This window comes from Amphiura filiformis, chromosome 4, assembly GCF_039555335.1.
Source record: "Amphiura filiformis chromosome 4, Afil_fr2py, whole genome shotgun sequence".
NCBI classification, from domain to species: domain Eukaryota; kingdom Metazoa; phylum Echinodermata; class Ophiuroidea; order Amphilepidida; family Amphiuridae; genus Amphiura; species Amphiura filiformis.
Window position 1 is genome coordinate 20,289,582 of NC_092631.1, and position 13,234 is coordinate 20,302,815.

The 13,234-nt window shown below is 37.3% G+C and overlaps 1 protein-coding gene across 2 annotated transcripts in view; it reads right to left on the reverse strand.

The window, feature by feature from the left end:
* The window catches only part of LOC140150664 (medium-chain acyl-CoA ligase ACSF2, mitochondrial-like), a 48,748-nt gene that overhangs the window by 26,385 nt on the left and 9,129 nt on the right, over window positions 1-13,234 (reverse strand). Inside the window, exons 1-5 of one of the 2 annotated variants that reach the window (XM_072172732.1) lie at window positions 9,628-9,686; window positions 3,871-4,058; window positions 1,784-1,912; window positions 953-1,006; window positions 257-369 (exon numbers count right to left, since the gene is read on the reverse strand). In XM_072172732.1, the coding sequence (XP_072028833.1) occupies window positions 257-369; window positions 953-1,006; window positions 1,784-1,912; window positions 3,871-3,927 (353 nt within the window). In that variant the 5' untranslated portion in view covers window positions 3,928-4,058; window positions 9,628-9,686. Of the gene's footprint in view, window positions 1-256; window positions 370-952; window positions 1,007-1,783; window positions 1,913-3,870; window positions 4,059-9,627; window positions 9,687-13,234 lie in introns of those variants that run through there. The other variant, XM_072172733.1, reaches the window with a different exon arrangement.

Genomic DNA, 13,234 nt, shown 5'->3' on the forward strand with positions numbered 1-13,234 from the left:
TGTACAAATTTTCTATTTGAACTAGTTGGTAATTAACCCTAACCCTAAACTTCACCCTAACCCTATTTAACCTAAGCTCTAATCCTAACCCTAAACCTAACCATAACCCAAAACATAACCCTAACTCTAACCCTAGCCTCACCATATCCCTAACACTAACCCTAATGCTAACCCAAACCTTATACTAACCTAAAATGCCCTAAACATTTTCAGACTATAATGACCCTTTGGTCTAATGGGCTGTTAAAAAATGCACCTTTGTGATGCAAACGTCTCAGGTGTTGTAGCACATATTTCTGGAATAATCTCACACACAGTGTCATAAATATGAGATGGTGATCTGGTTAGAAGAAGGCCTTTGACTCCAACCTATGTGTGCATACACAAGAAAAATAACATAAACAACCCGTTGCTATTAGATTGAATATGATAATATATAATTATTATATTCAAAATCAAAAATGCGCAGCAATCCTTTTAACTTAGTGCTTATTTTGTATAAATTATTATAAGGGGTGATTTACTATATATTTATGTACGACCTGATTGAGAGCCTCATCCCCCACTTTATTATATTAATTATCCCATTAAAATTAGAACTTTGATATCAGATGAGTTTTCCTCATAATCCCAGTGAATATATACATGTTTCATTTTGCAGTATGAACAGAAACATGGTAGCCCGGCATGGTATTTTCATATGAAAGTTTTGGTCAAAATGAAAAACTAATGCAGGCGGGTGATAGGAAACTTGGAATCAATCCCAGTGAATATATACATGTTTCATAATCCCAGTGAATATATACATGTTTCATTTTGCAGTATGAACAGAAACATGGTAGCCCGGCATGGTATTTTCATATGAAAGTTTTGGTCAAAATGAAAAACTAATGCAGGCGGGTGATAGGAAACTTGGAATCAATTTTCTTTAGCCTTTTAGCTAGTTACTCACCGTTTGTAAAATCCCAAGCTGCATCTTTGCACTAAATATGAGTGGAATGTGAACCTAATCAAACAAACAAACCATAGATTTATTATAAATTTTGTTAAACACTGTACATTACTTAGTGAGAAATTGAACAAATTAATGCATGGCAGTTGACATGTTCATGCATTCGATATTCAGCTATTCATATCAATCTCCATCCAAACACACACCTAGCTATTATACTTATTGCCTTCAAACTTGAATTGTGATTTGAGTTTGACCTTTTATGAGTAAATATCAGGCATTTTTGTAGTAAACATTGACTTTGTGTGTATTTATAAAACCACAAATATCCATTGGGCGACGAGGGAGTCAAAAAGTCTGATTATGTTATTGAAAAAGTAGTTAAAGCCTAATCTGAAAATTATGATAATATGTCGGACCAACAGAAAATCATCCCGTTTTACTACAAATAGGGCAAATTTGACAGTTTGCTCATAGATGTAAGTTGGAACATGTGTAAGTATTACAAATATGCCAAAAAATCGGTTTGAAAAAAATAAAGGTATATTCGTACATTATAGGCTTTAAGATATTAGTCAAAATGTGTCTTTCGGGTTGGCCTTTTCAATATTTTAAGTTTATGTTTCAGGGAGGGAGCCAGCCTCCTGAAACGAATACACTTTTGTTTATAGGAGTCATCAAACCTTTGGTTTGTTCTCTAACATAAAAAGTTTACTCATTTGAGTTTGCCCATGGAAATCAATGAGGGCCCACACATTTCAAACCCCAAATGGCCCTTGACAATTTTTAGCACTATTCATATATGCTGACCATATGATTCACTTTACTTACCACTATGACTCCAATAAGTGCACATGCATAGTATGTCAGCAGCCATTCATAATGGTTACCTCCCCACACAGCCATGCGATCACCTTTTACCAAACCAAGAGCCAGCAAACTTGCAGCAAATGTATGCACCTGAATTAAATATCAACAAATTAAAATTAATGCCATTTTATTTCAGACTTCTTTACATAGAGGACATAGCATTGATCAGTGAACAAATTCATACTTTCCACAAGAGCCCTCGGTATTATAAAGAGTGGGCTCAGATATCAATATCATTGAGTATCACACAGGAGCAAGGGTGAAAATAAGAAATGATGAACTAGGGGCTTCTTTTTACACAAAATGGCCCCTGGTTCACTTCATTCAACATGGAATCAGGGACCACTTCTAATCAACAAGGGGCCAATATTTGTTCTGAATAAGGTCATCTTGCATTAATGGCTATATATGGAATTGAATTTTTGGGTAGTGACCAATGGCCAGTTTCTGAAGAAAAGTGTCCCCTGATGGTCATCTTAAATTTAAATGGGACCAGGGTTTCTGGGGGCTAAACGGCTCCCGTCTCCCACTTATTTTCACCCTTGCACAGGAGTAGAATTTTGTCACACAGTGCAAGAATCAATCTTAGTTCTTGCAATAGATGTTTGTGAGAATTATTTGATTCTGCGCCAATCTTTGCTGTGTAAACATCAAAAGTTGACAAGAATCAATTTTGATTTGTGCTATTTATTTTGCTTTTAAATAAGAATCTTTGCAAGAATCCATTTGTGGATTCTAGCCCTCACTAGTATCACAATACATTGTAGATAGGGGTTTTCTTGGAAAAGTCAGACTGAAGACATGTCAATTAGCATTAGACTACCCTACAGTCTTGGCTATTGTGTCTGGGTTTTGTTTTAATTCACCCATTTTTCAGGCTACAATACAATGTATTAATATTAGGCCAAGTAAAAAAGAATTATTAGTTCCTTATCACAACTTTTTTTTTAAAGAGGATGAGGGCACTTTCCTTTCTTCTTTTTTTTCCTTCCTTACTGTCATGCAAATATATAGGTACATGTAGGGAACAAACTAGCTGCAAAGGAGACTAGAAGGTAGTGACAGCGAAAATCAATCAAAAAAGATGAAATTCTGAAACATTTTATATTGCACCCTCTTTACCATGATGTCAGGAATTGCTAAACCAACCACTAGCCACACCGAGACTTTGTTATACTATTCAGCAAATTACTTCAGCAGTGTCCGTCTACTCTGTCTGATTATCGCGTATAAAGGACGAAGTCACACGATACTACGCAGTTTGACTAGCAAATGACTGCGGTGCTGTTGTGATCGATGACTTGATTCATTTAGCCAATCAGTCCCAGCGCCATAAACTGCGCCAAATTGGCAGACCGCTGAAGTACTGTGCTGAAAACTATAGGATTCTTCCTTCCAAGCAATTGTCGAACCATGTACACTGACTTTGCATGGTGTCAATTGTGATTGCCTCCCCCCCCCCCCACAAGGTCAGAAAGTTTTCAAGATTTCATTAAAAAAATTCTTACATGTAGGACCCTTAATACAAATGATTTATTGAAAAAGAATACTCTTTTTCTCAAATTTCATGTTATGTATAGTATGTGTGCTTAATTTGATCTTGAAAATGACCCATTTGTATGTGAATTTTTTTACATGGATGATACCCACAGTGCCCCCCCCCCCAATCTCTCAAGTCAAAACACAGCATATTCTTTGTTAGGCTATATTAAAATATCCTTTGTCTCAAAGCTCTCACATTTTTTAAAGTCATAATTTTTTTTTTTTCCTTTTTTTCCAACAAAAATCTGAAAAACTCAACATATGGTCTGTATAAAATGTGTGATTTATTTCTTTAAAACAGTCGTACAGCACATTGTCTATGGAAATCACAGTATCAAAATGCATAAACAGTCACTTTGACAAGCATTTCAAAATTTTACGAATTAAAAAAAAATGCATTCCGCATTAGGTTTTCAGAAGCTAAAGAGCTTTGAGGCAAAGGATTTTTTTAATATAGCCTTATTTATCAGCAGATTATACTGCCTATGTGTGGATTCATGATTTACCTCCTTTCGCATCTGTTTATAAGTCTTCCTCTCCTTGTCAGCAAAAAACACATACATTTCTTTAATTTGTCTCCATATTTGTCTGTCATGTGACTAAACTGCTGACCGATCGATAGTCCTATGTACGGGAATCGTCGCAAAGCATGGCAGTAACTCCATTCTAATGGTTCTGTTGCCATGACTGCAATCTGAAAATAGATAAAATATTTTAAATAATGTACCCTGGTAAATAGAATATTTCAAATTCAGGTTTGCATAATGTGTATTTTTATTCTGTCAGTCGGCAGACATCAAAACAACTGAACCCTTTAAACAAGCTATTTCAGAAGTGGACCAGACCTCAACGACGCCGACCAGAAGTAAACATTAGCGTCCCACACTCTCGTCAGCCCTGTGTTACACTTCCACGAGGAGGTCTACGGGGAGAAATTCTACAAGGTACAAGGTAGGCATGATGCATGACTTCACTCGCAATTGCTGCACCCCATTGGTTGCTTTTGCCCAGATCTGGCTGTTCCATCTTGCGCACTCGGACACGAAAGGGACACTTACCATTGCACTCAATGAGGGAATCACAAAACATGCCACAAAATAAATACCTCTTGATGAAACAATTCCAAAAGATCGATTTCTTATCAGAATAAACTCCCAATAATTACTACAGGAAAAGCAAATTGGTGTTTTCTATGCGGAGAAAATTGACTGGAAAGTGCCTGGAAATCACGAGCACAAGAACAGTAACACAAAACACACACAAAACATCCACAAAAACAGAGACACAAACTCAAGACTAATCACTAGAAATAGTATTCAGGTTTGTCATAAAACAACTATATATATTTTTTTTAAATCAATCTTTGTCCATATTAAAAGAAAATTTCTTGAACTGTTTGCCCAGCTTATAATTTTTTTCACCAATTTTATATTCTGTTTTGAATTTAACCTGGACTAACTTGAGAGAGGCCTGAAAATTTGGATTAGATTGTTGAAATCTGCACCAGTGAATATAAATTTTAAATGAAGAATAAGAAAATTGATACATGAATGATGCTCAGAAATGGTGGCATCCAAGCCAAACATTTTATCAAAATAAGATAGATCAAAATTTTCACCGACCAAGAGAATATTGCCATTTCAATATGAGAAAGTGATTTTGAGTTTTATTTGAAATTATAATGTACTAGGCGGTTATCCGTATTTGGTGGTTCTCGGCTGTCGCGATTACCTGGCTGATGGTGACTGTACTCACCATGTTTTATGCCCATAGGACAGTTTTTACTAATTTGACCTCACATGACCCCTTGTGACCTCGAAATGACCATCCAAAATTTGGCTCTTAATGTTGACTGTACCCACCACGCTTTCATGCCCATACAACAGTTTTAGTAATTTGACCTTGATGACCCCAAAATGACCGTCCAAAATTTGACTCTACATGTAAAAGTTGACTGTACCCACCAAGTTCCATGCCCATACGACATTTTCTACTAATTTGACCTCAGATGACCCCTTGGTGACCCCGGATGACCACAAAATGACCGGCCAACTCTAAAAGTTGATTGTATACCCACCAAGTTTCATGCCCATATGACAGTTTTTACTAATTTGACCCCAGATGACCCCTGGATGACCTCGGGTGATCTGGGCCCAGTAACCAAAACAAACTTGTTCTGTCTGAGGTCCAGATGCACCCACCCACCAAGTTTGAGGAATGTGCGACCCCTAGTCTCCGAGAAAATAGGCGGAAAACAGTTTTTACTAATTTGACCTCAGATGACCCCTGGGTGACCTTGACCCACAAACTTGTTCCGTCTTAGGTCAAGACCTACCCACCAAGTTGCATGCCCATATGACAGTTTTTACTAATTTGACCCCTAGATGACCTCTGGTGACCTTGACCCACTAACCAATATAAACTTGTTCTGTCCCGGTCAAGACGCACCAACCCGTCTAGTTTGAGGAACATGCGACCCCCAGTCTCCGAGAAAAAGTTTTTACTAATTTGACCCCTGGATGACCTTGGGTGACCTTGACCCACTAACCAATACAAACTTGTTCTGTGTGGGGTCAAGCTGCACCCACCCACCAAGTTTGAGGAACGTGCGACCCCTAGTCTCCGAGAAAATAGGCGGACAGACAGAGTCACAGACAGACAGAGTCACAGACAGACAGAGTCACAGACAGACAGAGTCACAGACAGACAGAGGCACAGACTACCAGTATTATTATATAGATGATTTATTAAAATGTTGTACAGAACTTGTAAGCCGTCATGAGAACATGAAAAATTTGGACCAGATACCCTTTTATTCAAGTAAGTTTTATGAATGTAGAGATCAAATTAGGGTTGAACGACTTACACTGTAAGTTACAGCATTTTTAGTGGTTGGGTTGACCTAGTTGACAGCACCAAATAGTATACAAATATTGACTGCTATGAGGGGCATGGTTAAAATTATAGGACCGTGGTGATCTCAAAACCATGCTATGACCCAAGGCGCATAGTTTTGAGATCACCGCGGGCCTATTCACTAATTCTTGCATGGTCATCAAGATTGAAGGTAGAGCCTCAATCTGGCAGCATGCATGAATGGGAATTGAACGAGTCATATAACATTGTGTAAAGTGACGTAATTCTTTTTTCATGTTTTAAATATTACCAGTTTGAGGCTCTACCCAATATGGAGGAACCATGCAAGGGGTGAATAATTTTAACCATGACCCGAATAAAGCAGTCAATATTTGTTTTGTATACTGGGTACGGTATACGTACCTCATAATATAGATTTTTGTCATCTGATTGGTTAAAAGGCCTATTCTTAGTAGGTGGCTATGGTAGCTGTTAGCGTTGAGGCGCATTGTTTTGAGATCACTGCGGGCCTATATTCACTTCTTGCATGGTCATATATCAAGTTTGAAGGTTAGAGCCTTTGATCTGGCAGCATGCATGAATGGGAATTAAACAAGTCATATAACACTGTGTAAAGTGACATAATTCTTTCTTTCATGTCTGTTACCAGTATGACGGAACCGTGTAATAATTTTAACCATGACCCGAATAAAGCAGTCAATATTTGTTTTATATTCTGGTACCTCATAATAATATAGATTTTTGTCATCTGATTGGTTAAAAGGCCTATTCTTAGTAGGTGGCTATGGTAGCTTGTTTGCGTTGAGGAGCATGGTTTCATCAAGTTTGAAGGTAGAGCCTTTGATCTGGCAGCATGAATGAATGGGAATTGAACGAGTCATATAACATTGTGTAAATTAAGTGACGTAATTCTTTCTTTCATGTCTATTACCAGTTTGAGGCTCTACCCAATATGGCGGAATCATGCAAGGGGTGAATAATTTTAACCAAGACGGGAATAGCAGTCAATATTAGTTTTATATACTGGGTACCTCATCTGATTGGTTAAAAGGCCTATTCTTATAGGGCTGTGGCTTAGCTTGTTAGCATTGAATTTCATTGGTTTCTGCATGCCGTCTATCATACGTACGGTAGACGGCAGCAATCACATTGTTACTGAATACGTTTGTCGAAGCGTGAGTATGTAGCATGTTCTATAAACGAATAAGATCGCAGTACGTGCAATTTAAAGGGTAAATAAAAAGTTTGATCGGGATGCACATCGGTCAATAGTTCCTTTCAATGACCAGGCAGTTCATTTTGATAAAATTCTCACAATACAGGGCATGCCATGTAGTTCAAACAATTTCAATGCCTAGGCCTCACTTTTAACCAATCAGATGACAGCAATCTACTAATATGAGGTAAATATTAATAATAATATAAGTTTCAAATTCTCATGCCCAAAATCCACAATCAACATGTGTCATGCAGCACATATACGGTATATGATAATATGCAGCTGCAGCATCTTAAGCATATTGTGCGCAAATAAAATGCACACTCACTGACGTCACTGCCACATGACATCAGGGTGAAAAATGGTACAGCAATGCCACATCGGGTACATGTATACCCCATCAGTCTGAAACCCCGTCAGTCTGAACCACCGCTAGTCCGAATTGTAGTCCGAATTGTAACCCTAACCATAAACCTAACCCTAAACCTAACCCTAACCCTAAAAATTCGGACTAGCGGTGGTTCGGACTGACAGTGTTTTGGACTGACCGCGGGGAGACCCCCATGTTTCAATCGTACATGATGACGATGAATATTAAATGGATGCCAATGTCATGATATGCCATTATTATTTTAAACAAAATAAATCATGAAATTGTGCACTGTGTAAGCATGGTTATGATAGTATTGTGTGTTGTCATTTAACTTCACACATCGTCATCATCCCTATATCTTTGTGTAAAAATTGCCGTGATAGTACAGCGAATCCTCTCGTTTTTCAACAGCTACGCATGGCGATTTTGTTCGAGATAGCCGAGCGACTCAGGCTATTACATTTACACCATATGACTATCATATGAGATACCACAGAGTTTCTATATTCTACACATTATTACGATTTGTGCATGCTCTAGTACCCCATATGATGTTGCTATTACAAGAAAAATCGATTTGTTTTCAGGTAAGTTAACCCAGGTTTTGTTTCCAGTACACTAACTTGAAATGCAATACACTACTTAGCGGCGACTGCTGTTTGTTGTGTACCGTATATATTTTACTGCATTTTGTCCGTAAAGATTTTTAAATCGCCGTAAAAATTGTGATAAATTTAATTTTGAGAATTACAATTATAGGGCCTACTTTATAGGGTGCTTGCACAGCCTACTACTTCCTGCAAGGTCATCAAATATTGATCCAATTGGCAATTTTGCTGGAGGACAAACAATTCACTGTGCATTGTACTGAGCAATGGGAGAAATTCAGGTTCATGACAAACTGGCCATGTCATGAAAATGTTCAATTATCTCCACTTTTATATTAATTTTTCATCACAGGATTTGTTCAGAATTATTTCTTTATATTTTCAGCAAAAAATTAAAATTTTAATGATGAAATTGTGTTTCAGAGACAAATTTTAATGTCTCAGAGCATGACTTTGCATTGAAACAGTGCAGAAAACTGAGCTTGCTTGTCCTCCACCACGCTTGACTGATTTCAGCATAGGTCACTTAGTTTGACCTATTGACCTACTGTGGCTCGTGCAAGGTATAAAAGGAACACGTTTAGCCCATTCAGTTAAGATCCAGGTGCAAGTCCTATAACACACATGCACAATGCATATATGTAAACTTTCTTTATCTGTGTCAATAATAGAATATTGATTTCAACGGAGTATGGAGCTGTATGGAAAAAATATTTATAATACAGGGTGTTGACACAGGTGCTTCAGTTTATGTAAAGTTGTTTTCTTTAAACTTCCGTGGTCCGGGTACGCGCTGGTGAATTGTGATCGCGTAGAAGTGACAAGGTCGCCTACTACGCGCGCCGCGCCCGAAGACCAATGGGTCAGCCGGCTTGTTGTCAAGTGCATTGATCAGCCAATCAGCGTGATTGTTTATTGCTTTTGTGTTTACGCTCGTGTACGCGATACGCACAGGCACGACCACGGAAGTTTAAAGAAAACAACTTTAGTGTCTTGCAAGCAAGACTAGACCCCGGGACTAGACTTTACTTCACTCAGTCTGCATACACATAAAGTCATAATCATAAACATAATGACATCTACAGATCAGTATCAGTATCTAATAACGTCCTAATAACAAGCAGTACAAAATGGCCCGTAAAATAGCTAAGAAAGTATTTTAATTACCGGGTACCTTAAGCTTTACCTTTATGCTCAATGCCTCATCAGTCGCTGACTTATTTTTATTTGCAACCTTGCAACCTTTTATATGGTGACAGGCTTTACTTACCTAAGTTTTATTCAAGGGTGCACTACACTAAATCTCATATTTTGTGACAAAACCATGACCATTTGATTTTCCATCCAAAACTCATCCACCTCCCAAATGAATTGGTTTGCTACTGACTCAACACCCAAAAGTAAATTTCAACCCCTCTAAAGCCATACCCCTCCCCCCAAAGACATTTTCACCCCCCCACCCCTCTCTTCCTCCCCGTAGTTTAAAATTGAAAATTGGGCCTGTGTACATTGTATTTTGGGCAGATGACCTGGTAAACCGGCACAAAACTCAACTTTGGGGCTGTGTAATAATTATGAGCTCTGGGAAAGGGTTAAATTTGGGGGCGGGCTGGTGGGGGGGCAAAGATTTTTTGGCAGGGCGACGGCGGGGGGAGACAAGCTTTTTGGCACACATTTACGGAACACCCCCGGGGGCACTACCTATCTGAAATGGCAGGGATGTGCCTCGGCCATGTTAAAAGTAGGGGGCATTCAGGTCAAATGTACAATTACAAAAATATGGGGTCATTCAGTACACAACCTGAAAAAAATGGGGTCATTCGGTATGAAACCTTGAAAAAAGGATGGTCATTGGGGTAACAAAAAGTAAAATGGGAGTCATTGAGTACAGGATTGCCAAAAGAGTATCATATTAAGTACACACAAATAAGTGCCAAACTGCGTAAAAACAACTTGGCCACCTTGGAAATGTGAAAAATCTCATTATTTCTGGAGGAGAACACAAATACCACCTAAATTTGGGAATTAAAAGGGGGGTCATTGGGTATAGCAGGAAATAGAAAAAGGGGGTCATTGAGTACATGACTTTTTTTAAAGGGGTCATTGGGTAATAGGTAGAACCATAACACAAAAAAGGGGGTCATTGGGTACAAGCCGGTTTGAAAAAGGGGGGCTATCCCGAGGCACATGATGCATAGGGCCTATCTGTCATGGAAGTGCCCCCGGGGACACACCTTTAAACTACATTGTAAACACTCAAAAAAAGCTTTAGCGAAACAGTACACATCGTCCACAGCCGGTAAAGAATTATTGTGTACAGGCAGTAGGCCTATAAAACGAACCAATGGAAATTCGACTTGCATCAGATCACGTGTTTATAAACTACCCTGCCGGCTGCTCAAAGTAGCTGCTATTACCAAATAAGCTGACCTTATACTCCATCGCGCTCCGTGAGCGATTGGTTAAAAACCAATCATTGGCTGAAAACCAATCGCAAATCGCTCAGGTCAGCGATGTAATTAATTCAGCTATCATGATGAGTTGTCTTTTAAAATATTCATGCTAAACCCTATTATTTTACGCCCAGTCTCTCAATGTCTGTATAGAATTAAAAAAAACCTCGGTGACAATATTTAAGATCACATTTCTCAGGCACATAGTTGCATATTGAGTTGACTTGATTTTATTCCTAGCTACATTTGCACTACATGTGGTTGCCTGGTAGTGTATATTCTTTAGATATAGTCCAGTCAATCTAAAAAAATTAGGGGTGTCACCCACCACTAATTGCAACAGAATTTTTTTCACTTTTTTAAGAGATGTCCCCTGAACATCATTTTATATGATATAATTCACTTTAACAATATCATAATATTCCTGTCACATCCTTGATCTTCGAGGTTTTATAGCACATCAATGACAAATAAATGATACATGATAATCTCATCAGTCAAAACCTTGATCTTAATCTTTTTATATGGTACGATTCACTTTAACAATTTCATAAGATTCCCGTCACATCCTTGATCTTCCGAGTTTTTATAGAACATCAGTGACAAATAAATGATAATCTCATCAGTCAAATCCTTGATCTTCAACTTTTTATATGATATATGATATGAATTTCATAATATTCCCATCACATCCTTGATCTTCGAGGTTTTATAGAACATTAATGATAAATAAATAATAATCTCATCCATCATATTCTTGATCTTAATCTTTTTATATGGTACGATGCACTTGAACAATTTCATAATATTCCCGTCACATCCTTGATCTTCGAGTTTTATAGAACATCAATGTCAAATAAATGATAATCTCATCTCTTACATCCTTGATCTTCATCTTTTTATATGATACGACTCACCTGAACAATTTCATTCTCATCATATCCTTGATCTTCGAGGTTTTATAGAACATCAATGACAAATAAATGATAATCTCATCAGTCAAATCCTTGATATTCATCTTTTTATATGATACAATTCACTTAATAAACAATTTCATAATAATCCCATCACATCCGTGATCTTCGAGTTTTTATAGGATATCAATAATAATTTCATCCGTCACATCCTTGATCTTCATCTTTTTAAATATGGTACGATTCACTTAATAATTTCATAATGCTCCCGTCACATCCTTGATCTTCGAGGTTTTATAGAACATCAATGACAAATAAATGATAATCTCTTCCGTCAAATCCTTGATCTTCATCTTTTTATATTATACAATTCACTTTAACAATTTCATAATATTCCCAACACATCCTTGATCTTAGCGGTTTTATAGAACATCAATGACAAATAAATGATAATCTCTTCCGTTAAATCCTTGATCTTCATCTTTTTATATGATACAATGCACTTTAAACAATTTCATAATATTCCCGTCACATCCTTGATCTTCGAGTTTGTATAGAACATCAATGACAAATAAATGATATATGATACAATTCACTTTAACAATTATTGAATACCTGAGTGGAAGAAGGGCCCAACTCCATTTTTTTTACAAAAATGAGTTAGACGCAGCATTTTATTGCCAGCAGACTGTTCTTCCTTGTGTGTGAAAGACGAGCCAAATTCCACTTTCTAAATAGTCTTCCACGTACACTTAATCATGGTTTTCATGGAAGGCCCAACTCCATGGAGTTGGGCCCTTCTTCCACAAATATTGGGTTAAAGAGGATTTTTGTTCATATATGAAATCTGCTTTCCACTACAATAAACTTTCTTGCTAACATATTACATGCTTCTACTTGTGCAATTAATGGATAATTTCCCAATTTCTGTAGCTATTTATAACGCATCTGCTTACGGAACTGGCACTTGCAGTATATTAGTGGAAGAAGGGCCCAACTCCAGCTCGTATTAAGACCTGTACCGTTGCCATGGAAACATCATATATGATTTTGAATATATGTAGTACTGTATGATCATGTATTAAAGGTCCCCTAAAGATAAAAACATTCTGTCTATAAAACTTTTCCAAATATTAAGTTTTTTCTTAATATCTCAAAAACAGTTTTGATGGAGTTGGGCCCTTCTTCCACTCAGGTATTCAATTTCATAATATTATTCCCGTTACATCCTTGATCTTCGAGTTTTTATAGAATATCAATGACAAATAAATGATAATCTCATTCGTCACATCCTTGATCTTCATCTTTTTATATGATACGATTCACTTTAGTAATTTCATAATATTCCCATCACATCCCTAATCTTCGAGGTTTTATGGAACATCAGTGACAAATAAATGATAATCTCATCCGTCACATCCTTGAT